This window comes from Borostomias antarcticus (assembly GCF_949987555.1).
Source record: "Borostomias antarcticus genome assembly, contig: scaffold_152, whole genome shotgun sequence".
In the NCBI taxonomy this organism is placed as follows: Eukaryota; Metazoa; Chordata; class Actinopteri; order Stomiiformes; family Stomiidae; genus Borostomias; species Borostomias antarcticus.
In genome coordinates this window covers 131238-158820 of record NW_028175978.1, presented here as the reverse complement: position 1 = coordinate 158820, position 27583 = coordinate 131238, and the positions used below count along the sequence as shown (strand labels likewise).

At 45.3% G+C, this 27583-nt stretch overlaps 1 protein-coding gene across 1 annotated transcript; it reads left to right on the top strand.

Moving 5' to 3' along the window:
• Window positions 1-702: 702 nt before the first annotated feature.
• Window positions 703-26833, top strand: LOC311328961 (H-2 class II histocompatibility antigen, E-S beta chain-like; the record flags this gene model as incomplete). The annotated part of the gene is made up of 8 exons (XM_084462851.1): window positions 703-874; window positions 1675-1956; window positions 2372-2488; window positions 2946-2953; window positions 10089-10172; window positions 12022-12084; window positions 13570-13671; window positions 26822-26833. 8 exons carry the CDS (start codon window positions 703-705, stop codon window positions 26831-26833), a joined length of 840 nt encoding a protein of 279 aa, XP_084318977.1.
• Window positions 26834-27583: the final 750 nt, after the last annotated feature.

Below are 27583 nucleotides of genomic sequence, written 5' to 3'. Positions count from 1 at the left end.
TAAACAACGCTCTAACTCAATACAAAGTAAAACTGAATTAAATGTTTGTCAATGTTTAAAAACAATGCTGTATTTATGTAAATGACTGTGTTCTAATTGAGAATAAACTGTTAGTGACCGACCATACAGTAATAATGAACGTACAATGTTTGACCTCTGCCTAGCAACATGTGACATGTGTTTTTCTGAAGCAGAGATTGGTTGGTTTGGTTAAGAGTCAGTTTATTATCTGAGTGCTCTGCTCTCTTTCATCTAGTTGAGAAGTTGAACGCTGGAGGAACATGTCCTTGTCAACTGTGTTTTCCATTTGCATGGCTGTGGTTCTGTCCACGCAAAAAGCAGGTAGGCTACATTATCATAAACTACACACCGTGAGTCTGTATAATACAGTCTGTATAAAGTCTATGGTATTACCAGGTATAATTAGCTTTCCATCAATGAACTAATGACAGTGATCTTATTGTTGAATATTGTTTCATATAACATTTGTATTAAATGTTACTGAATTGTTCTTTGACATGATCTTCATGATTTATTAGAAAATAAAGTGTGTAATGAATTCAGATGAAAACTGTAATTATGCATTATTTGTTCTTCAATATTTCAGGTGGATATGAGAACTACTGGGTGTCACACTGCTTATACTCTACAGAGCAACCGCATGAGTACATACAGTCTTATATTTATAATAAGATTGAGTTCATGAGGTTCAACAGCACTAAGGGCAGGTTTGAGGGATACACTGAGTTTGGTCTGCATAATGCTAAGATCCGGAATGATAATCCTGCTATCCTGGCTCGTCGGCGAGCGCAGCTGGAGAGTTACTGCAAGCACCACGCTGAGATCAGCCTCTCTGCCGTACTGGAGAAGACAGGTGAGCTGCCCTCCTCACCACAACAACATCACATCTCTCACTCACCAGATGATACGACACCTCTTTCATCTGTTCACTACAAAACCTGTAATGAAGCTTGTCTGGTGGATATGTTACGGTCAATGTGAGAAAACGGGGAATGTGAGCTTTTCCCGGTTATTGCGCACATCCCCGACCTCGCGGGGAATGTAGGAGGAACATGTGCGTTTCTCACATCTCCCGGGTAATGAGCACATTCCCCCACCTTGAGGGAGATGTGAGAAATTGGTTAGTATTCCTCACATCTCCCGTACGGTCGGGGATTGTGCACATTAACCGGGAAATGCTTACAATTCCCGACCTTGCGGTAAATCTAGCAAAGTCCAACCGCATGCAAAACCTCTGCGCAGCCGGTGGGAGAGGGCTCGTGCGCTTAGAGAGTTTAAAGACCAATAATAGAGTAGACATATTAAAGACCAATAATAGAGTAGACATATTAAAGACCAATAATAGAGTAGACATATTAAAGACCAATAATAGAGTAGACATATTGAAGATCAATAATAGAGTAGACATATTAAAGATCAATAATACAGTATATATAATAAAGACCAATAATACAGTATATATAATAAAGACCAATAATACAGTATATATAATAAAGACCAATAATACAGTATATATAATAAAGATCAATAATACAGTATATATAATAAAGACCAATAATATAGTTAATTAATAGAGAACAGAACCCTGATCAATATGATATGAATGATAGTGTGATATGAACTAATGTGTTGCTGTTTTTCCTCCACTATCAGTGGAGCCCTCTGTCAAACTTCTCTCAGTGACCCCCTCTAGTGGCAGACACCCTGCCATGCTGGTGTGCAGCGCCTATGACTTCTACCCCAAAAAGATCAGAGTGACCTGGAAGAGGGATGGACAGGAAGTGACCTCAGACGTGATCTCCACTGAGGAGTCGGTCAACGGTGACTGGTACTACCAGTTCCACTCCCAACTGGAGTACACGCCCAGATCTGGGGAGAAGATCTCCTGCATGGTGGAGCACGCCAGCCTGGACAGACCCCTCGTGAAGCACTGGGGTGAGTTCACTGTCCAGCTGTTGTTAGGGTGTTGTCATGGTGTACTAGGGTGAGTTCACTGTTCAGCTGTTGTTAGGGTGTTGTCATGGTGTACTAGAGTGAGTTCACTGTTCAGCTGTTGTTAGGGTGTTGTCATGGTGTACTAGGGTGAGTTCACTGCTCAGCTGTTGTTAGGGTGTTGTCATGGTGTACTAGGGTGAGTTCACTGCTCAGCTGTTGTTAGGGTGTTGTCATGGTGTACTGGGGTGAGTTCAGGTGAGCAGGGTACGAGTGCTGTGTTGTGGCTGGGTACCTGAATGACCCTGACTGTGACTGTGTGTGCTAGCGTATGATAGATGGTGGTCTGTCAGAAGCTACATACAGGACAGCTACAGTGTCATCACATGCTAACAGAAGGGTCATTTCTCCTTGACAGACCCGTCCCTGCCTGAGTCTGAGAGGAATAAGATCGCCATCGGGGCGTCTGGGCTGGTGCTGGGACTGGTCTTTGCACTGGCTGGACTCATCTACTACCAGAAGAAGAAATCCAATGGTGAGTCATCAGCTGTGTGTAGAGAACATGTACAGTCTTCATAGTCATCTGTGTGTAGAGAACATGTACAGTCTTCATAGTCATCCGTGTGTAGAGAACATGTACAGTCTTCATAGTCATCCAGTCTTCACAGTCATCTGTGTGTTATGTACGCAGCACACTGTAAAATTATCATGATGTAAGAAAGATTCACTTATACATTGAGAGATGTATTTTTCAAGAATACTGCTCCTGTGTTCAGTGGATGGTGGCAGCAATGTTGATTTATTTGTGATTGAAATATCACATAGTGATTCTGTCACCTCTGTCTCTTCACCCTCTCTGTGTTTATTTCACAGGGCGGATGCTGGTGCCTGCTAGCTAAGGTGAGACTCCTCTTGTCACAGAAAAGTTTCACCAACTACTACAACTGACTGTGCCTGATGGTCATTGTAACGGTTTTCTTTTATCTTCTCAGGTTTGCAGGTCTGTTTATGAATCCACTGCTGAACTAGACCTGATATTAGAGCTTCCTTCTAACCAGAAATCTCAGTTTAAATGAAATAACGCTAAAATGCTTGAGCGTAATACAATATCTTTGCTCCATATTAACCAATGCTGTCTTAAGAAGGCCATACATATGTGTTATGAGTTTGTCTCTCTATATGCAACAAAAATATTCCCTTTAATACTCAAATAAGGCATTGTCCTGTGTGTTCTGAATCAATAATGCACTGTCCTGGGTGTTATTAATCAATAATGCACTGTCCTGGGTGTTATTAATCAATAATGCACTGTCCTGGGTGTTATTAATCAACTGTACCAGGGTTATAAGATCCACATATCAATAATAGTCATGTATGAGAGTTGGAGTCATTTCCCTCTGGTTTCTAGTCTAAACTGGGTGTCTGTGGGTGTCTGTTAAATTAACTAGGCTATTACAGTCGGTTGGTGTCTGTTTAAATGAACTAGGCTATTACAGTACGGTTGGTGTCTGTTTAAATGAACTAGGCTATTACAGTACGGTTGGTGTCTGTTTAAATGAACTAGGCTATTACAGTACGGCTGGTGTCTGTTTAAATTAACTAGGCTATTACAGTACGGTTGGTGTCTGTTTAAATGAACTAGGCTATTACAGTACGGTTGGTGTCTGTTTAAATGAACTAGGCTATTACAGTACGGTTGGTGTCTGTTTAAATGAACTAGGCTATTACAGTACGGTTGGTGTCTGTTTAAACGTGGTGGTGGTTTCAGGTTCTGTTATTGGACTATAACATTAGCTTAATGATTGATACAAAATGTCTTTCTCTTATAATTCTTTTACCTCTTGCTTAGCGTGTGCACAATCTACTGTAGGAGCTAACAGAAGAACATCTTACCTGTTTGATGTAGAATGTGACTAATAAAGAACATGTCACTACTCGTTGTGTCTTGTCACTACAAGAGGACTTTGTGATAACATTGTGCCACTTTTGACCTCAATATTACTATTAGTAGTGTGATGCCCACAAAAGTTTGGACCACATGTCAGGACCAAAATTAATTTACTACCTGATATAAGAAACATATTCATAGAAATTTCTGCACTGTAAGTCAAGTCACAATTATGTTTGGTTTATGTGATTTATTGCGCAAGACAAGCCAATTAAGCTACTTAGCAAAGCTAATTTCTTACAGTGTATAGTTTTAGAAAACTGAGGTCATCCACACAGCCGCCAGAAGGCGTGTTCATAGGCGGAACATATATTCCCTAACCTGCTATTTCCCCCGTGTCCTTTTAGTATTACTCATGCACACTTCCGGCTTAAACTAGCCAACTCATTGATCTGGAGCGGGAAGTATAATTGTTATTGATAAATGCTCTATGTGTTATTTAGACAAGTATGGCTGTAAGCCAGCGCACCTAGACAAGAGGCAGTGTTTTTTTGTGCATGGATGTAAGCCAGCGCACCTTGAATAGCGTTTGTCCGGTTATCCCTCCCTCCCTCCCTCCCTCCCTCCGATCAATGTTGACCTGCATTTCTCTGTTGTCACCACAAGAGGCAGTAGTCCCAGCACACCAAAATAAAGAAGGACACCAAAATCAACCTGCCGATCTCCACTGCACAAGTAGAGTAGTGGTGAGAGCATAGGACTCCCACCCAGGAGACGAGGGTTCAAGGCCCCAGTGGGGATGACTTTATGGGACTATACCCCAAAACTCCACATGTTCATCCTTTCACTCCAATATTTTTATCCCTTACCTTGTCCAGAAACAGAAGTTGAACCAATTGCAGCAAAATAGCTAACGTTACAGGAATAATCAGTGTAACTGCTTTAGCCACTGACTGCTACCATTAATGTTATGGAAGCTGCTGCTAGTTGTTGTGAGCCCATGAGCTAACTGTCTATCCCGCTCTTATTGTGCTGGATTAGAATTGGAAGCATTGGAACTGATGTGTCCAGGCGACAAGACCTATCTTAATCTATCAGACATTATTTCATGTCATTTCAATTCACAGCTATTTCAGTGGCGTGACTAGCTTCTGTCCTACCAGTCCTGAACAGAAACAAGCCAGCCACTCACATAAGCCAGGCTGGACCTGGCCTGGTTTGGACTTCATGAATGGGACATGGAATCAACTGTCACTCAAAAATAGTTGTTTACACAAAGTTCTATTGATTATATTAGATTCAACATTGCACCGTAGCCTACTGGAACATCCAGAAGCTGTTATGCTAGCAATGAAATGCAGTTAACATCGTGAATAGCATTTTTTTTCTGAAACCGGTGTCATTTCAATCCAATGACATGTTCCTTTGCATCTACTTTAAACTAAACGATTCAACGGATTTTACAAATGTTGAATGTTTATTTACGAAGATATTGGGCTTCTTTTTTTTCACGGCACCGGCAGCTATGTTTCATATCACTGCCTCGGTTCACAAAGCATTATGTGAGTTTTCATCTACCCTCGGTTTCAAGTCAGCATCTTGAAACCCTCGTTTTGGAGGGCTGTTTGAACGTCCACTAGCCCTCTATATGCCGCCTAGCCCTAGAAGCTAAAAGGAATGGGACACACTACCCTACGCGTGAACGCACAAAATGTAGGGGTAGGGCCAAGGGCTAGGGCTAAGGGGGGTATTGAGATTGGGCCTAAACTAGAGGGCCAGGAGTGGAGAGGGACTGGAGTGACGTGGGATTAGTGAGGGACTGGTGTCTAGAACTAGGGCTGGGAGGAATCAAACCAACATGGAAGACAAGACAACGAACACAAGACCAAACACACAAGGAGGCAGAACAAAACCTGCTGACAACGTGATCAAAGTGTACAAAAGTCTCTGGGGGAGTGCAGGGACAGTCACTGGGAGGGGAGGTGCTCAGGGACAGTCACTGGGAGGGGAGGTGCTCAGGGACAGTCACTGGGAGGGGAGGTGCTCAGGGGGGGGGGGGGGGGGGGCACAGGGGGTGAGCAGGGCGAGCCGGGGATCCGGGACAGGGGCGAGGGTCTGGACCCAGAGCAGGCAGAGTGACCAGGGGTCAGGGGCAGGGATGAGCAGAATGAACCAGGGGTCAGGGGCAGGGATGAGCAGAGTGAACCAGGGGTCAGGGATGAGCAGAATGAACCAGGGGTCAGGGACAGGGATGAGCAGAATGAACCAGGGGTCAGGGGCAGGGATGAGCAGAATGAACCAGGGGTCAGGGGCAGGGATGAGCAGAATGAACCAGGGGTCAGGGGCAGGGATGAGCAGAATGAACCAGGGGTCAGGGGCAGGGATGAGCAGAATGAACCAGGGGTCAGGGGCAGGGTCGAGGGTCCAGACTGGGAACAGGGGGCGAGCCGGGGCGGACCGGGCCCGAACCATAACACAGTGCCTAGTAAATAATGAATGGATCTACCAATCACAGGGATACTAACACATTCTATTTCATTACAATATTCATTAAAATATTCAGAACTAATATTAGAAACATTCTAAAGAAATATAAAACAAGTAAAAAACATCCACAACATTTTCAACAAAAGCTCTTGTTTTGGATTGTATCTAAACCCCCAGTGTTCCCAAATGTCTTACTGTTGTTATTGAAAAAGTAGTGTGAGCATCATGGGTGTTTTGAAGGGTCATGTAAACAGTTGTTTGTAGTTTAGTTGAAACATCAGTTGATCAGAAGACAGGTTTGTATTGGTGTCTGAAATGAAACAAACAGAAAGGAGGGCTTTGTCAATAAAAAAATAATGTCTCACACTTTACAATAAGGGTCACAAAAAACATGAGTTAACTGTTAACTAACGCTTATTTACGGTTAGGTTAGGTTACTAATGTTAATGAATACCTTAGTTAGGGTTAGGGTTAGGTGAGTTAACCTTAGTTAACATTAATAACATTAGTAAATGGTTAATAGAGACATTAGTTAACTGTTACTTAATGCTTAATAATGCATTAACTAATGCTTATTAATGTACCCTTATTGTAAAGTGTTACCAAATAATCTATTGTGGTGTATGAGTGATGAACATGAGAAAAGAATGAAAATTCCTTGGCCCTTGGGTAAAGAAATCTCCATGGATGGAACTCATATACAGTATGCTGTTATACAACGGTAAGTTCTGGTTCTTGATTCTGATTGGCTGGAAGCCGTGTTAAAATACTTTGTAACACACACCTAGGACCGCATATCATTCCATTTTCAGTATTAATGCGCCTCCCATTTGATCCAATGCATTGTAGTTGTTGTTGTTGCTTGGCAACCCTTTTGTTAGGGGAACTATTTTGCTTGGCGGAATTGAGGGAATGATGCTTCGTTTTGAATAAATGTTAATATTTTACATTGCTGTGTGTTTATTTTACACTTATAGCTGTAGTAACCGTTGTATAAAAGCAATAAACCACTCGAGGCCGTGTGTTATAGTGATTTTATAACAGCTAGGGGGCGTTGTTAGGCACGTGATATAGCCTTGGGCATTTTTGAGGGGGGCATTTTTTGGATTGGAGTGGTCCAATTCCGGGTTCATCATACAATTCAAGTCTCTCCCAAAAATTCAGTGGTGCGAGTTGAGTGTGGGGAATAAAGAGCAGAGCTTGGTTATAAATGTGGCATCGTCCCAATTGGGGGCGTAGACGTTGACCAGAATTAGGCATTTGAGACAGACAGCCGGTTACAATAATGTAATGACCCCGTGGGTCAGAAATGATATCGGCGGGGGGGATTTAAAAAAAAACATTTTTGTGGATTATTATAGCAACACATCTGGATTGATTTCGTTATCGTATCATCTAAACTGAGGCCATGCATTTTGGACACTCGGGTAAAGAGAGGGGAAGAGCTGTCCACTGATCACCATCTGGTGGTGAGCTGGTTTCGATGGCGGGGGAAACTTCTGGACAGACCTGGAAAACCCAAGCGTGTAGTGAGGGTGAACTGGGAACGTCTGGAGGAAGAGCCTGTCCGGAGAGATTTCAATTGCCATCTCCGGTGAAGCTTCTCAGGCATCCCTGTGAAGGTTGGGGACATCGAGCATGAGTGGTCGGTGTTCAAAGCCTCCATTGCTGAAGCTGCGGCTGGGAGCTGTGGCCTGAGGGCCACAGGTACCTCAAGGGGCGGTAACCCTCGGACACCGTGGTGGACAGCGGTGGTCAGGGAAGCCGTCCGACTGAAGAAGGAGGCCTTCCGGGTTATGTTAGCCCGGGAGACCCCAGAAGCAGTTGCAGGGTATCGACTGGCCCGAAGGGCTGCGGCTTCGGCCGTGACCAAGGCAAAGCAGCGGGAGTGGGAGGAGTTCGGAGAAACCATGGAGAAGGACTTTCGGTCGGCACCAAAGTGTTTCTGGAAGACCATCAGACAACTCAGGAAGGGAAAGCGGGGGACCATCCAAGCTGTATACAGCAAGGAGGGGATACTGCTGACCTCAACTGAGGAGGTTGTTGAGCGTTGGAAGGAGCACTTTGAGGAACTCCTGAACCCGACTAATCCACCCTCTACGATCGAGGCGGAGCCGGAAGATGATGGGGGGTCGTCAATTTCCTTTGAGGAGGTCACTGAGGTAGTCAAACAACTCCACAGTGGCAGAGCCCCAGGGACTGATGAGATCCGTCCAGAAATGCTGAAGGCGCTGGGTGTAGAGGGGCTGTCTTGGTTGACACGCCTCTGTAACATTGCGTGGAAGTCTTGGTCAGTGCCGAAGGAGTGGCAGACTGGGGTGGTGGTCCCAATATTCAAAAAAGGGGACCAGAGGGTGTGTGCGAACTATAGAGGCATCACATTACTCAGCCTCCCAGGGAAAGTTTACTCCAAGGTGCTGGAAAGGAGGGTCCGGCCGATAGTCGAACCTCAGATCGAAGAGGAACAATGCGGATTTCGTCCTGGTCGTGGAACTACCGACCAGCTCTTCACTCTCGCAAGGATCTTGGAGGGGGCTTGGGAGTTTGCCCAACCTGTCTACATGTGTTTTGTGGACTTGGAGAAGGCTTACGACCGGGTCCCTCGAGAGGTCTTGTGGAGGGTTATGCGGGAGTATGGGGTGAGGGGGTCCCTACTTAGGGCCATCCAATCCCTGTACACCCAGAGCGAGAGCTGTGTCCGGGTCCTCGGCAGTAAGTCATCTTCCTTTCCGGTGGGGGTTGGCCTCCGCCAGGGCTGCGCTTTGTCACCAATCCTGTTTGTGATTTTCATGGACAGGATATCGAGGCGTAGCCGTGGGGAGGTGGGTTTGAAGTTCGGTGAGCTGGGGATCACGTCGCTGCTTTTTGCAGATGATGTGGTCCTGATGGCATCAGCTGCCTGCGACCTCCAGCACTCTCTGGATAGGTTCGCAACTGAGTGTGAAGCGGCTGGGATGAGAATAAGCACTTCTAAATCTGAGGCCATGGTTCTCAGCAGGAAACCGGTGGCCTGTCCGCTCCGAGTAGGAAATGTGCCCTTACCCCAAGTGAAGGAGTTCAAGTATCTGGGGGTCTTGTTCACGAGTGAGGGAACCATGGAGAGGGAGTTTGGCCGGAGAATCGGAGCAGCTGGTGCGGTTCTGCAGTCGCTTTACCGCACGGTATGACGAAAAGAGAGCTGAGCCAAATGGCAAAGCTCTCGATCTACCGGTCTATCTTCGTCCCCACCCTCACCTATGGTCATGAAGGATGGGTCATGACCGAAAGAACGAGATCACGGATACAAGCGGCCGAAATGAGTTTTCTCCGGAGGCCGGCTGGGGTCTCCCTGAGAGATCGGGTGAGAAGTTCAGTCATCCGGGAGAGACTCGGAGTAGAGCCGCTGCTCCTTTGCGTCGAAAGGAGCCAGTTGAGGTGGTTCGGGCATCTAGTGAGGATGCCTCCTGGGCGCCTCCCTAGGGAGGTGTTCCAGGCGTGTCCGGCTGGGAGGAGGCCGCGGGGTAGACCCAGGACCAGGTGGCGGGACTACATCTCCGCACTGGCCTGTGAGCGGCTAAAGATTCCCCAGGCAGAGCTGGTTGATGCTGCCAGGGAAAGGGATGTCTGGGGCCCCCTGCTGGAGCTGCTGCCTCCGCGACCCGACCCCGGATAAGCGGATGAAGATGGATAGATCTGGATTTCATAAACTTGAGTGATTTTTTTCCCCACCATTACAGCGAGTGAGTGGGGGATTGTGGGAAGTGTGGTTCTTAAAACGCAGAGCTTCTATGAGATGCTGGATGAAGCCCTTCACAAAGTCCCCAAAAAGGACAAGATCCTGTTGATGGGCGACTTCAATGCAAGAGTTGGGAGGGACAGTGGCATTTGGAAAGGTGTACTGGGGCAGCATGGCATAGGCCACTCCAATGCAAATGAGATACGTCTCTTAAGTCTCTGTGTTGAACACAGACTCACCCTCACCAACACCATATTCCAACAGAAAAACAAATACAAAACATCCTGGATGCATCCCAGGTCCAAGCACTGGCACCTCCTCGACTACATCATCATCGTCAGGCAGTCAGATCTGAGAGACGTCCAGATCACTCGGGCCATGAGAGGGGCAGAGTGCTGGATGGACCATTGTTTGATCATGAGCATGCTCAAAATTAGGATCCGACCAGCAGTACGCCTCAGAAAGTCCAGCAGTAAAAGGCTGCACTGTGCCCGACTAGAGGAAACAGAGGCACATAACACCTTCCACCGGTCCCTAGATAATCAGCTAGAGAATGTTGAGCCTCTCCTGGAAAGGGACTGAAGAGAAGTGGCTGTCTCTCAGTGCATCACTTTACGAAGCTGCAGCCCAATCCATCGGCTACAGCAGGAAGAAACATCAGGACTGGTTCGACAAAGACTCCACAGATATCTCCTCTCTCCTCAACAGTATGCACTCAGCTCATAAAGCCTCACTCAATAACCCATCCTCTGCTGCCCTTAAAAGCAACTGGCAGGCACACAGGAGAAAGGTGCAGTGTACTCTGAGACAACTTCAAAACCAGTGGTGGGTATCCAAGGCGCAGGAAATACAATCATAGGCAGACAGATATGATATGCACAATTTTTATGATGCAATAAAGTCCATCCATGGTCCAAGAACCCATACTGTCTGTCCTCTCAGAACTGCTGATGAATCCTCCCTCATTAAGGATCAAACATTGATTGTCCAGAGATGGGGAGAACATTTTGAGGCCTGTAAATGAAAATCTTACTTGGTTTAGTTTAGATTTCAAAGAACACGCTGATTGGTCGGTCAAGCTGGTTTTAAACAAAGACAATAGTTTATTCTATGTTACGATTCTGCAGATTCGGACAAGAGCACAGGAAGTGAATCCGGGCTCGTGTGGTTCACTTGAGGACGAGGTAGATAGGTTATAAAGTGAAAAAGGAAGTGACATAGTTTCAGGATGAAGAGGACAGGGAAGGGATGTCACACAGGAAGAATTTGTAGTTTTAACAGACTGATCTATGATAACAAACTACAAAGTTAGAACAACAGTCAAGTAGGAAAACAGAAAAACTATTTTTGGAGTGAACACATGGGTGATGATTTGAAATAACATTAACAGGCCCTGCTAAACCAGCCAGCCGCAATTGACATCTGGGTTCTAGAGGAGCTCCCAACCCTACCCACCATCCAGAGTCTTGACCTCCCACCTTCCTTCTCCAAAGTCCATGCTGCCATAAGGTCACTTAAAAACAATAAATCTCCTGGTCCTTACTCCATCCCTGCTGAGATCCTGAAGCAGGGGGGCTACCTCTGTACCAGAGCAATCCACCAGTTCATCTCCCTAGTATGGCGGGAAGGAAGCATTCCCCAGCAATGGAAGGATACACACATTGTCACCATATACAAGAACAAGGGAGACAAATCCATGTGTGTAAACAGCCGAGGTATAGCGCTCCTCCCTGTTGCTGGTAAAGTCCTGGCAAAAATCATGCTCCACAGGCTCATCAACAACATCACTGAAGCCCTGTTACCGGAATCCCAGTGTGGATTCAGGAGAAACCGCAGCACAGTGGACATGATCTTCTGCTGAAGACAGCTGCAGGAAAAATGTCGCGAACAAAAACCAGACCTGTTCATGGCCTTTGTGGATCTCTCCAAGGCATTTGACACCGTACATCGTGACCTCCTGTGGAGAGTCCCCCTGCAGTATGGCTGCCCGGTGAAGTTCGTGAACATCCTGCGGCAATTTCACGATGGGATGATGGCCAAGGTCACGATAGGTGGACTATTGAACAACTAAGCTCCAGTCTGTCTGAACTCCAGCATGCTGACGACTGCGCCCTTGTGGCGCACACAGCAGAAGCCCTGCAGGCCACTATTGTAGCTGCTGTAAAAGCAACAGAATGGGACTATCTGTTAATGTATCCAAGACAGAAGTCCTCTGTCAATGGTCATCAGAACCCCCGTAGAGACCTCCAACTTTCACCGTGGAAGGCTCCCCACTCACCATCATTCCACACTTCAAATACCTTGGAAGCATCCTCTCAGAAGACTGCAGCATCGTCCAGGACATACAAAACCGGATCAAACAGGCCTCATCCTCCTTTGGGCGACTGAGGAAGAGAGTCTTTAACAACAATAACCTCCACCTCCACACCAAAGTCTCAGTTTACAAGGCAATCTGCATCACAACCCTCCTATATGGTTGTGAGACATGGACAATCTATGCTCGCCATCTCAAGATGCTGGAGGCGTTTCACATAAGGTGCCTCCAACGCATCTTACAGGTGACGTGGCAGGATCGTGTTCCACACACTGTAGTCCTTCAGCGAACCAGCTGCAGGAGCATAGAGGTCACCATCATGCTTCACCAACTCAGATGGCTCGGCCATGTCACCAGAATGCCACCCAGTCGCCTCCCGCGCAAAACCCTGTATGGCCAGCTCCACCTAGGCCGACGCTCTGCAGGGGGCCAGAAGAAGAGGCTGAAAGACCAGCTCAAGACCCTCCTAAAGACGTGTGAGATACAGCCTGCTGCCATGAAAGCTGTTGACGCAGATCGTTCCTCCTGGCGTGGACTCTGTCACAAAGGAGCAGAGCTGGCAGAGGAGAACAGAAGAAAACACCATCTGGCAAAAAGAGAGAGGAGAAAGGCGGCCATGACTACACCTGCCCCATCATGACTACACCTGCCCCATCATGACTACACCTGCCCCATCATGACTTCACCTGCCCCATCGGGTCAGAAGACTACACCTGCCCCATCGGGTCAGAAGACTACACCTGCCCCATCGGGTCAGAAGACTAAACCTGCCCCATCATGACTACACCTGCCCCATCATGACTACACCTGCCCCATCATGACTACACCTGCCCCATCATGACTACACCTGCCCCATCATGACTACACCTGCCCCATCGGATCAGGCCTTCACTTGCCTGTGTGGCAGACAGTGTGCATCACGCATTGGACTGAACAGTCACCAGAGAACCCACGAACCAGTAGCAGAAGTCATCATTGGTCACGATGGACTACCATAAGCAGTAAGGGTGCGTGTGTGTGTGTGTGTGTGTGTGTGTGTGTGTGTGTGTGCGTGTGTGTGTTTGTGTGTGTGCGTGTGTGTGTGTGTGTGTGTGCGTGTGTGTGTTTGTGTGTGTGTGTGTGCGTGTGTGTGTGTGTGTGTGCGTGTGTGTGTTTGTGTGTGTGCGTGTGTGTGTGTGTGTGTGTGTGTGTGTGTGTGTGTGTGTGACCCAGGAGGTGACCGGGGGTCAGGGTGTGGACGTGGTGGTGGAGATGCTGGCCAACGTGAACCTGAGCAGCGACCTGCAGATGCTGACCCACGGAGGCCGAGTCACGGTCAGTAGGACAGGATCCCTGACACTGACCCTAACCCCTGACCCTAACCCTAACCCTAACCCCTGACCCTAACCCTAACCCCTGACCCTAACCCCTGACCCTAACCCTTCCTCTCCTCCACTATGAACCATCAGTAGGACAGGATCCCTGACCCTAACCCCTGGCCCTAACCCTTCACCTCCTCCTCTATGAACCACTACTCATGAACACAACAAGAAACACACATGAGAGAAAAAAGAGCACTTAACTACAGGGTGTCCAGACCCCACAGCATCAGACCGACTGGGCTTAGTGTGTGTGTGAGAGCCCAGGGGTCTGCGTTCAGTCTGTGTGCTGCTGCTCCTGGTTATTCACACATTATCAATGCTGTGTTGTGGTGTGCTGAGTCATGTTCCTGTGTTGTGTTGTACTGGGTCATGTTTCTGTGCTGTGCATGTTGCGGTGTTGTGCTGTGTTTCCCTGTGTCATGTTGCTGTGTTTCCCTGTGTCATGTTGCTATGTTGTGTTGTGTCATGTTTGCTGTGTTGTGTTCTGCTGTATCATGGTGCTGTGTTTCCCTGTGTCATGTTGCTGAGTTGTTTCATGTTTGCTGTGTCATGTTGCTGTGTTTTCCTGTGTCATGTTACAGGACAGCTACACACACCACGGTTAACAACCTTACAGGACAGCTACACACACACACACACACACACACACACACACACACACACACACCACGGTTAACAACCTTACAGGACAGCTATACACACACACACACACACACACACACACACACACACACACCCCGGTTAGCGGTAAGCCCGGCCGGCTGTTTAAGGCAGCGATGGCTGCAGGGATCAGACTCTTACTGAAGCAGGTCCTTCTGCACCTGAGTGTCCTGTACCTGTGTTCAGAGGGGAGTGTTGAGTGGTGACTGGGTGGGTTAGGGTCCTGTGTTCAGAGGGGAGTGTTGAGTGGTGACTGGGTGGGTTAGGGTTAGTGTCCTGTGTTCAGAGGGGAGTGTTGAGTGGTGACTGGGTGGGTTAGTGTCCTGTGTTCAGAGGGGAGTGTTGAGTGGTGACTGGGTGGGTTAGTGTCCTGTGTTCAGAGGGGAGTGTTGAGTGGTGACTGGGTGGGTTAGTGTCCTGTGTTCAGAGGGGAGTGTTGAGTGGTGACTGGGTGGGTTAGTGTCCTGTGTTCAGAGGGGAGTGTTGAGTGGTGACTGGGTGGGTTAGTGTCCTGTGTTCAGAGGGGAGTGTTGAGTGGTGACTGGGTGGGTTAGGGTTAGTGTCCTGTGTTCAGAGGGGAGTGTTGAGTGGTGACTGGGTGGGTTAGTGTCCTGTGTTCAGAGGGGAGTGTTGAGTGGTGACTGGGTGGGTTAACATTTCCACTTCTCTCTCCCCCCCCCCCCTCTCTCTCCCCTCTCTCTCTCCCTCCTCTCTCTCCCCTCTCTCTCTCCCTCCTCTCTGTCTCTCTCGCTCTCCCTCCCCTCTCTCGCTCCTCTCTCTCTCCCTCCTCTCTCTCTCCCTCCTCTCTTTCACTCTCTCCCTCCTCTCTCTTTCTCTCCATGTTCTCTCTCTCTCCTTTCTTTGTCTCTCTCACTCCTCTATTTCTCTCTCTCTCTCTACCCCCTCTCTTTCTCTCTCCCTCCTCTCTCTCTCTCTTTCTCTCTCCCTCCTCTCTCTCTCCCTCCTCTCTCTCCCTCTCTCCCTCCTCTCTCTCTCTCTCCCTCCTCTCTCCCTCTCTCGCTCTCTCCCTCCTCTCTCTCTCTATCTCTCTCTCTCTCCCTCTCCCGGTCTACCGGACAGTAAAACGTTTAAAAACGTTAAAAAACGTTGTGTTTTTTTTTGCCTGCTATCTGGTTACTGGTGGGATTTTCATTACAGTACTGTACCCTACTGTGAGTAAAAACAGAACTGTATGTAGACCTACATGTTGCCTGTAGGCTGTAGCCTACTGTCACGTTTAATTTCTTTGTTACTTTAATGTCGAGTGCAAAACGCAAACGAGTCTGCTGCGCGAGAGCTGCATTCCTTGGTAGCCAGTAAGCGCGTCAGCAACCTGAAGCAGAGGAGCATCGAGTCATTTTTTGTTCCCAGTTAATGGACTTCAGGAACACAGACGTGTTGTGAGCATGTAGATTAGCCTACTAGGCCTACTGTATTTGTTAAATAATAGCCTACAGCCTAGGCCACGTTAGCCTACATCGGTTGTTTAGGCTGCAATAGCCTAGACACGACAACTTGTCTGTCATTTCATTTCATTTATTTATTTATTATCATTTGCTCTTATTGTTCTAATGTTGGGTTGCTTTTAGGCTATACCATTTTGTTCTGCGAATACAGTAGCCTATCGATGCAGCGTACGCCTCATTTGAGAATAAAGTACTGTATTTGATCAAAGCATGCACTCAAGTGGAAATATGTTTATTTTATTCTAGGCTATACTGTAGGCCTATTATAGGCTAGGCTGTATGAGTTTAGTTGGCTATTTGATTGCAATTTTGATGCATTTTCACAAGTAATTAAGGGTATTTATCGGTGTATTATGAGTCTATATGAAACAAGTACCACTTATTGAATTTGGTGCATTTTAACATGTTTCAGTCATCCGGACATTTCAGAGATACGAACGACCTTCGGTCCCGTTGGGTTCGGATAAGTGGCGTCCTACTGTACATTTTTTACGCATATCTTTTTTGGCGGTGTGATCTGTTCGGGGGCCCCCTGCCTTCCACGCATGTGGAAAGCGGCAATCTAGATGTTCCCCCCCTCTGGGCCGCTTGGCCCAGAGTGCCGGGCCGGAAGAGGGAACGGCATCTAGCCCCCTGCCTCTATGACGATCAGAGTGGGCCGCGATCGGGAAGACGCTCGGAGGTAACTCAGCCCACTAAGACCGTCAAAGAGCGCCACAGGAGGACTGCTGTACATTATAGTCCCTGGCCTCCACGGGTCAGCGCTTCGTGGAGTCCCAAGGAGATACAGCCTAGTGTCTCTGCCTCCATGGTGACCGGAGGGACCGCTGGATGGCCCTTCGGAGATGTAATGGCAAGAGTGAGCAATGACGTGTTTTGACAGCTTAAATACATGCGCTCTAGCGAGCTGAACCAATGCTATGACAGCTGACAGTCAGCTGGTGGGTTGCGTCATACGGGGTGTGACTGATTGGCCTCTGCCGATTAGCCCGGCGTTGACATCCGTGTCTCGCCTGAAGTACGTCGGAGACTTCATTTTTGACCACTGGTATAGATATACTCTTGTATGTAAAATTACATCTCATAAACATGAAACAACAACAAAAACATTTACACTTCCCTTAAGTCAAAATTAAAATTAAAGTTAAAATTAAGCAATACACCATGAGAGGTTGATTAGTGATCATATAACAGCTAGGGGGCGTTGTTAGGCACGCGAAGCGGACAACACCAACTAGCTGTTATAAAATCACTATTACACACGGCCTCTCTGGGTTTATTGCTTAATTTTAACACGGCTTCCAGCCAATCAGAATCAAGAACCAGAACTAACCGTTGTATAATGATTAAACAATTCATTGCCTTGGGGCTGACATAAGTTTTCTATGAGAACGACTTGACAGTCTGTGTCTTTATACAGTCATTTTCAATGTGGGGCCAAAAACACCTCCAGTTGTTATATAGGTACAAATATGTTGTTTGATGTCAGCTTCAGGTTTCAACAGTACTTTCTCTTTGCTGCTTGACTCCTCTGGACACTCTGCTTGTCAGCATTCCTTGGTTTTGGTGTTGGGTAAAGAGTTCAGCCATATCATTCATGTTTCACTTATACTTCTTATCCTTTTCCTACCCCGACCCTACCCCTGACCCCTGTCTCTATCTGGGCCCAGGCACATTCACGCACACACAGACACACACCAGTGTTTGCCATGTCTCTCCTATGATGTTATTAGCCTCTCTTACTCTGATAATGTAATTTAGTGTTTTTTATTGCTTTATAAATGTTCTTAGCCGGTAAACAAACATACTCCAGGAGCTTGCTCGATCGCCTTGTTGAGAGGGGTCAGGGAAGAATTTTTACAGCTCACAGCTCAGCTGTTTTTTTGCTTCCCTCTGGAATATGTAGGGGTGGGACGTCTGCCCACCTCCCTTGTTCTCTGTAAAGCGCATTGTGTTGTCTCTGGGTATGAAATGCGCTATACAAATAAAGCTTTGATTGATTGATTGATTGACTTCTCTGTGTGCAATATAATCATGTCTTCAGTTTTTAATTGTGTGGTGTCCATGGTCACCATGATGGCAAGCGGTCATTGAATACAAACGACGCTAGGCAGGGAGTGTAGCATGCTTCACTTTTGGTTTAGTATTTTGTTCAGCACTCTGTGAAAAAACCTGTAAAACGCTGTGAAAATTATGTATGATTGACTGTTTAAATAATGCAGGGATATCATTTGATAGATTTATGATTGACTGTTTTAATGATTCAGGTATATAATTTGATAGATTTATGATTGATGGTTTTAATGATTCAGGGATATTATTTGATAGATTTATGATTGACGGTTTGAATAATTTAGGGATATAATTTGATAGATTTATGATTGACAGTTTGAATGATTCAGGGATATAATTTGATAGATTTATGATTAACGGTTTGAATGATTCAGGGATATTATTTGATAGATTTATGATTGATGGTTTGAATGATGCAGGGATATTATTTGATAGATTTATGATTGATGGTTTGAATGATGCAGGGGTATCATTGTGTCCTGTGTAACGTGTGGGCTGACCTTTGATGACCTCTAACCTGTACAGTGAAGTGTCCTGGTTCAACAAACACACATAAATTCTATTTCATATACAGTATACTAACACACACACACACACAATAGGAGGAGTTGATGTAGCTCTCAGTTATATACAGCTTCTCTTAGTAACTGGTGATGCAAAGAGTCTGAAGCATTTCTGACGATATTCTTCTGTCCAAAGTCGCTCCATAGTTTTATGGTTTCAATATTTAGGGACTTCTCCAGACTGGTTTGTCTGGACAGGTTGGTTTCCGGGTACAAAATCAAATAATTCAGAACCGAACACTAAAGGAATGCAGCTTGTTTCCAGGTTAGCTTCTGTGTGATGGATGTGAAAACATGTTGCTTTTTCTCTGCCAGCCGGCCTGCCTGTGTGTCTGTCTGTTTGTCTACCTGTAAAGTCTTCCTGCCTATATAGGAGCTGGATAAGTGGGTGGAGGGGCATTGAGGTGCACTTAAGCTGTAATGACCCCTAAGCCCAATAGGAGGTGCTACATATCCTCCTGCCCACCCCTTATGCCCCAGCCACAGTGCACACTTGTTCTGCTCCTGTGATCAGAATCACCTCACCTAGCAACAGATGACATGGTAAGAACAACTCTCACATAAAATCTGCCATTGGCTGATGAGAGATTAGTGAAGTGAAAGTGGAGTTGTGGGACTTTCCAGACCTCATGTCTTTCAGTGGAGGGGAAGCTGGAGGTAAACACCCTGCTGTAGCAGCACTGACCGGCCCTGAGATGAGGAACAGGACAGACCACAGAACATGGAACAGACCTCTGTCATATCATCAAACAGTACAGAAACTCACACCACGGTCCAGGTTGAAGAATAGAGAAATTAACATTTATAAATCTAAATATCAGTCATTTTGAAGACATACAGAAAGATGAAGCCATGTTGTTTGTATTTAAATTCAACTAGCCTACAGCTGGTTGGCTGATAAAGAAGGTTGGACACATGGCCAGAATTTAAAGACTTCCTGTAGGTTAGAGGATAGGTACTTTGCCACAGTCATTGTTGTTTTCAAGGGGGAAAACATTAGAAATAATTCATCAAATAATTCAGAAAAAAGACTTAAGGATTTTTGGTTTATCTCCTAAGACCCATTCTGAGCCAGGAAAAACCCTGCTTCTATATATATGCTCTTGTATATGAAATATCGGCTCATAAACATGAAACATATGCAAAAAATCAAAACAAAGTGTTAAAATGATTAAACAATCCATTATCTTGGGTCTTACATGAGTTTTCTAAGAGAACTACTTGAGAGTCTTTGTCTTCATACAGCCATTTTCAATGTGGGGCCAGAAACACCTCCAGTTGTTATTTAGGTACAAATATGTTGTTTTAGGTCGGCTTCAGGTTTCTACAGTACTTTCTCTTTGCTGCTTGACTCCTCTGGACACTCTGCTGGTCAGCATTCCTTAGTTTTGGTGTTGGGTAAAGAGTCCAGCCATATCATTCATGATTCACTTCTACTTCTCTGTGTAGAATCAGGTCTTCAGTGTTTAATTGTGTGGTGTCCATGGTCACCATGTTGGCAAGTGGTAATTTGACACAAACGACGCTAGGCAGGGAGTGTAGCATGCTTCACTTTGGGTTTAGTATTTTGTTCAGCACTCTGTAAAAAAACAACTGTGAAACGCTGTGAAGATTATTCATGATTGACTGTTTGAATGATGCAGGGGTATCATTTATCATTTGATTGGTTTATGATTGACTGTTTGAATGATACAGGGGTAATGTATATGGCTCAACTTTGATGACCTCTGACCTGTATGGTACAGGGTCCTGGCCCAACAAACACACAGAAATTATATTTCATAAACAGTACACTGTACTCACACACACAAACACACTGTCATAGAAATTGTAGTTTCCCCACCTCACCACCTCCCTCAACCTTTCACATAGCTGTGCTAATCTAAATTATGACAGGATGACCTCCAGGAGGTCAACACACCTAGACGTTGTCTGCTCCAGAATAACCATCCTTTGTCCCATTGTCCCTGCAAGAATTACCGCCTTTTCTCATGTCACGTGTCTGTATTCTCGACCACTGTTGATGATGCCTGCCATTTAATATGACGTGTACAATGGTTTAGCCAATCACATCCCTGGAAGCGTCATACCTGTGTATTGCTTGAATATAAGGCCGCGCAAGACCAGACTGCGGCACTTCTGTTGGATGAACCACTCACGTGTGTTTCCTCTGAAGTCCTTGTGCTCGTATGTTTTCTCAATAAACCAGACTTAACCTCTTTGAGCGAATCTTGGCAAATCCTTTTTGACTAGATCAGTTAAAAAATCTTCTACAACACACACACACACACACACACATGCACACACACAGACACATGCATGCACACACACACACACACACACACACACACACACACTAAGAGCAGTTGATGTAGCTCTCAGTTATACTGTACACAGCTTCCCTTAGTAACTGGTGATGAAAACAGTCTGGAGCATTTCTATTGGTTCATTTTTATGGTTTTAATATTCAGGGATTCTCCAGACTGGTTTGTCTGGACAGGTTGGTTTCCTTAGATTATCACCCCAGCAGTTTCTTAAAGACTTGCTGTAGGTCAGAGGAAAGCTACTTTGCCACAGTCATTGGCCGGGTTTCCCGATAAAGAACCTCCTTAAGGAACCCTTAAGACGTACTTTGGAGTTAAGTGTTAAGTTAAGTTAAGTGCTTCTTAACGTGTTCGGGAAACCCGAACATTGTTGTTTCCAGGGGGTAAAACATTTGAAATAATTCATCAAATAATTCAGAAAAAAAAGGATGGCAGCGTGTTTCCAAACAGACATACAAACCTCCCTCTTTCAGTCTCTCTCTCTCTCTCTCTCTCTCTCTCTCTCTCTCTCTCTCTCTCTCTCTCTCTCAAATTCAAATTCAAATAAGCTTTATTGGCACAATAGTTGAAAATAACCCACATTGCCAAAGCAGTACATAAAATCAACATTCAGAAAATCAACATTCAGATTATGTATAAATAAATAAATCAAAAGTGAGTGTGAGGGTGTGTTATCTCTGACAGTGAGGGGTCTGGGTTGCTGCGTGTTCAGCTCCCGTACCCAGACCCAGCCCCGCGGAGTGAGTATCAGTGATTATGTTATAGTAATTAGTTAGATAGTATAGTATACTAATATAGTATAAAAACATAACATAACATACGCAACAAAACATGAAGCTATATATCAATAATACAATCAAAAGCATTTAACAACAGTTCATTTTTTTTTTTAAATAACATGGGGATCTGGCAATATCCTTCAGATGTAATCACTCTGAGATGTTTGCTATACAGTAGAACTTGTTTACCTTAATGTATGGCAACAGTCAACATATTTAGCAGCTAATAATGCACACTGACTTTTCTCTCCACATAAATATGTCAGTTTCTCGGGATCAGGGAGGTGAATAAACTCAGGATATATATTATTTATTTGATTTCTCACATTATAATAAGAAGTGAGATTGTGTTTCAACATCTCCCTGATGACAAAGTGAACACAGCCTGGCCTCCTTGGGTAGCCAGTACTGCCTGCGGCGGCCTGGTTCTATGGCCAGGCTGTGTCCCCTCAGTCTGGACCCTGGTTCTATGGCCAGGCTGTGTCCCCTCAGTCTGGACCCTGGTTCTATGGCCAGGCTGTGTCCCCTCAGTCTGGACCCTGGTTCTATGGCCAGGCTGTGTCCCCTCAGTCTGGACCCTGGTTCTATGGCCAGGCTGTGTCCCCTCAGTCTGGACCCTGGTTCTATGGCCAGGCTGTGTCCCCTCAGTCTGGACCCTGGTTCTATGGCCAGGCTGTGTCCCCTCAGTCTGGACCTGGTTCTATGGCCAGGCTGTGTCCCCTCAGTCTGGACCCTGGTTCTATGGCCAGGCTGTGTCCCCTCAGTCTGGACCCTGGTTCTATGGCCAGGCTGTGTCCCCTCAGTCTGGACCCTGGTTCTATGGCCAGGCTGTGTCCGCTCAGTCTGGACCTGGTCAACGTTTTCCACAGTCTTCTATCAGTCACTGCAGTCAAGTATCCTGCTACCGTGAACTCTCTGTTTAGGGTCAAATAGAAATCTAACTTACTTTGTGATTTGGTGGTTTCATGCCAATATTTGATATCCTTTTCTTTTTGTTTTCAGATGATTTGGTTGGGCCAGGTTGATTGGGGTTTGTCCTGAGGCCCTGGAATTTGTGGGCAGAGTTTCAGGATCAACTAGGGCTCTTCTCCAGATTCTGGGGATCTTGAGTTGTCGCAAGCAGGAAGAGAGGAACGCTCTTAACCAGGACTTCAAGAAAGGCGCGGCATGGAGTATAAGCTTCGGGCAGATAGAATCAGGCCCTGGGGCTTTCCCTGGCCTTACATGCTGGAGGGCAGCAGCAAACTCCTCTGGTGTGAATTCACCAGAGATGTTACCACCGCTAGGAGTTGTGTCCTTCCAGAGGTCAGACACTTCTTTAGCCACGAGACGTGACGATCCGCGGTCTTTGCCCTCAGGTGTCCCACTTTTCACAAATTGTGATGCGATTTTGTTTGCAAAGATGGGGCAGTGATGGGGGGAGTGTCTGGACCTACCAGTGAGGTTGTTAAGGATGCTCCATGCCTTGCGGCTGGAGTGTGAGAAGTCGATGGAGTTAATGGCCTCCTCCCAGCGCTCTTGTCTCCTTCAGCTGAGTCTAGACAGCAGGGCTGAGGCAAGTCTGTCTGACTCAGCTCCTGGGGGGGCCCGGAGGAAGGCACAGTAGAGACTCTCACGCTCCTCATCCCAACACGGTTTGTAACTATTGCGACGTCCGCGTGGGATGGATTCTTGGCCTCTTTCACCAGTAAGCTGCAGAGTTCCCGGTACGCCTCGTCCACGTTGTTGGTGTTAGGTGGTGGGAGGCACCTTGTGGATCTATGGGTAAGGAGGTGGTAGCGTTTCCAGTTGGCCTTTCAGAAGTTCCATCGCTTCACCGGTTCGCTCGGGACGAGGTCCACGAGTTTAGGCATGGTTATCAGCGATGGTCGATGTTGGGACCACAGGAACTTTCCTAGCAAGCGTCTATCAGGGAGCCGGTTATCAACGCCGACGCTCGCAAATGCCAAGTCAGGATTGGTCCCAGTTTTCCAGCGACCTGAGACAAAGCTGGCTGAGCCCTTGGGATCGTACAACAGGGCCAGGCTGTTGGCAGACTTTGCTTCGCTTACTGTGGTTAATCGCAGCTACTGACCATGAGAAGGTGTCTGCCTCACCATGAATGAACTATTCATTCATTCATTCACACAAACAGATTATATATAAAGCTTCCCTCTCCCCATCTCTCTCTCTCTCTCTCTCTCTCTCTCTCTCTAGTGTTGAATTCAACCATGAATGCACAGAGAGAACCACAACATGGCCATTCAAAATCCCCAAAAAGACAGATTACTAAATGTACTACATGAATTGCAAAACACTATAACATAAAGTAATTGTGAGTAAAATAAATTATTGGCTTAATATTATTTGATTTTTTTAAAGTATTACAATCGGACCGACTGGCTTTAAAAAAAAATTTTGAGGATGTTTCTAATAGTGGCTCAAAGTGATCATGACAGCTGGCCATCAGTGAAATGTTGTGAAAATATTTACAATTCACAAATGTCACAAAAAATAACACGGTGCATACAGTAAATACATACCATAAAATTACTTTTGACCACTGGTATAGATATATTCTTGTATGTAAAATAACATCTCATAAACATGAAACAACAACAACAACATGTCCACTTCCCCAAAGTGTTAAAATGATTAAACAATTCATTGCCTTTTGGCTGACATGAGTTTTCTATGAGAACGACTTGACAGTCTGTGTCTTTATACAGTCATTTTCAATGTGGGGCCAAAAACGCCTCCAGTTGTTGTATAGGTACAAATATGTTGTTTTAGGTCAGCTTCAGGTTTCTACAGTACTTTCTCTTTGCTGCTTGACTCCTCTGGACACTCTGCTGGTCAGCATTCCTTGGTTTTGGTGTTGGGTAAAGAGTCCAGCCATATCATTCATGATTCACTTCTCTGTGTGCAATATAATCATGTCTTCAGTTTTTAATTGTGTGGTGTCCATGGTCACCATGTTGGCAAGCGGTCATTTAATACAAACGACGCTAGGAAGGGAGTGTAGCATGCTTCACTTTTGGTTTAGTATCTTTTTGGGAAAGGCTGTGAAAATTATGTATGATTGACTGTTTAAATAATGCAGGGATATAATTTGATAGATTTATGATTGATGGTTTGAATGATTCAGGGATATAATTTGATAGATTTATGATTGATGGTTTGAATGATTCAGGGATATTATTTGATAGATTTATGATTGACGGTTTGAATGATTCAGGGATATTATTTGATAGATTTATGATTGACGGTTTGAATGATGCAGGGATATTATTGTGTCCTGTGTAACGTGTGGGCTGACCTTTGATGACCTCTAACCTGTACGGTGAAGTGTCCTGGTTCAACAAACACATAGAAATTATATTTCATATACAGTATACTAACACACACACACACACACACACACACACACAATAGGAGGAGTTGATGTAGCTCTCAGTTATATACAGCTTCTCTTAGTAACTGGTGATGCAAAGAGTCTGAAGCATTTCTGACGATATTCTTCTGTCCAAAGTCGCTCCATAGTTTTATGGTTTCAATATTTAGGGACTTCTCCAGACTGGTTTGTCTGGACAGGTTGGTTTCCGGGTACAAAAAATGAAATAATTCATCAAATAATTCAGAACCAAACACTAAAGGAATGCAGCTTGTTTCCAGGTTAGCTTCAGTGTGATGGATGTGAAAACATGTTGCTTTTTCTCTGCCAGCCGGCCTGCCTGTGTGTCTGTCTGTTTGTCTACCTGTAAAGTCTTCCTGCCTATATAGGAGCTGGATAAGTGGGTGGAGGGGCATTGAGGTGCACTTAAGCTGTAATGACCCCTAAGCCCAATAGGAGGTGCTACATATCCTCCTGCCCACCCCTTATGCCCCAGCCACAGTGCACACTTGTTCTGCTCCTGTCTTGTGTGATCAGAATCACCTCACCTAGCAACAGATGACATGGTAAGAACAACTCTCACATAAAATCTGCCATTGGCTGATGAGAGATTAGTGAAGTGAAAGTGGAGTTGTGGGACTTTCCAGACCTCATGTCTTTCAGTGGAGGGGAAGCTGGAGGTAAACACCCTGCTGTAGCAGCACTGACCGGCCCTGAGATGAGGAACAGGACAGACCACAGAACATGGAACAGACCTCTGTCATATCATCACACAGTACAGAAACTCACACCATGGTCCAGGTTGAAGAATAGAGAAATGAACATTCATAAATCTAAATATCAGTCATTTTGAAGAGATACAGACAAATACAGCCAAGTTGTTTTTATTTAAATTCAACTCTCTTTCTGGCCATGTTCAATGTTATTCATTCACTCAGGGGGTGGTTGGGTTTCTAAGTACAGTAGTGTTTGACCAGGTACGCATATTACCATCAGATGAAGAGTTTCCTGCACCTGAAGGCTGTTGTTATGCAGATGACTGTTTTAAACTGACTGTACAAATGACTGTAATATAAACTATAACTAGCCTACAGCTGGTTGGCTGATAAAGAAGGTTGGACACATGGTCAGAATTTAAAGACTTCCTGTAGGTTAGAGGATAGGTACTTTGCCACAGTCATTGTTGTTTTCAGGGGGGGAAACATTAGACATAATTCATCAAATAATTCAGAGAAAAAGACTTAAAGGTGCGATAGGTAGTTTGCTTTTGGCTTTATTTGGTAAGATTGGCATAATATCCTTTCAGCTATCAGTAACAGAAGTGCTCTGAGAATAAACTTGGATCTCCGTGTTTACCGCTGCCTCTGTATTTTGGATTCAAAGAATGCACCGCGCCCGAATGTATTGACCAATCAGGGTCTCTATCTGGTCACACCTACCAGTCATGTTTGGAGGGAGGGATTACATCATGATTGACAGGAGGAAGGGGCGTTTTAAAAAAAAAAAGATTACCAATCCGAGGCCTTGTTGACATCAAACTACCTACCCCACCTTTAAGGATTTTTGGTTGAGCTCCACAAGTCATTTTTTCTGGGAAGGCGCGTCCTACTCTCCAATTGTCAAATAAAGATGTTTGTTTGCTGTATCATTTGATTGATTTATGATTGACCGTTTGAATGATACAGCCACATCATTTGATTGATTTATGATTGATTGTTTGAATGACTGCTGTGAGGCGACAGTACTAGGTACTGCACCACCTGTTTGAATGATTGACTGTTTTGAATGAGGCAGAGGTATCATGTGATTGATTTATGATTGACTGAATGATACGGGTATATCATTGTGTTCTGTGTAATGTGTAGGCTGACCTTTGATGCCCTCAGTACAGGTCCTAGCTAACCAAACACACGGAAATGATATCTTATATACTGTAACACTGTACACTGACACACGCACGCACAGACACACATCTTCTGGTAGCTCCAGAATACATGTTCATGATCAGCTTCCATACGCCCACATACCCTCCAGAATAGTTGTTGTATAGATAGAAGCATTCCTCTAAACTTTGTTGCTCTAAAAAATCTGAAGATATTCTTCTGTCTTAAGTCGCTCCATAGTTTTATGGTTTCAATATTTAGGGACTTCTCCAGACTGGTTTGTCTGGACAGCCTGGTTTCTGTGAAACAGGATCAGTGAGATTCTCACCCCAACAGTTGATGTAAGTGGATAGGAACGCAGCCATAATCTTTCTTTGTTGTTGTTTTCAGGGGGTAGATTGATTAAATTATGCGTTTTGTCAGTACATGAGTTATCAGATTAATGTAAAAAGGTAAAATAATTAATTGAATAATTCCGTCATGCATTCTCACTTTTACATGATAGCCATTAGTCATCTAGTTCTACTATAACTGAAGCATATAATCAGCCACTTCCCTAATGGCATTATATGCTTCATGTTATGTACTGTACACTTTCAAGTCCCCATCAATCTGATGATCATTATCTTCTTTTTACATAAAGACCTTTATGTGAGAGGCCTCTGACACCCCAACTCTATGTATTCTATCCCTGCGTTACCTGCTAAGTTCTCATCCACTGTGCATTTACACTACAAGCCTGAA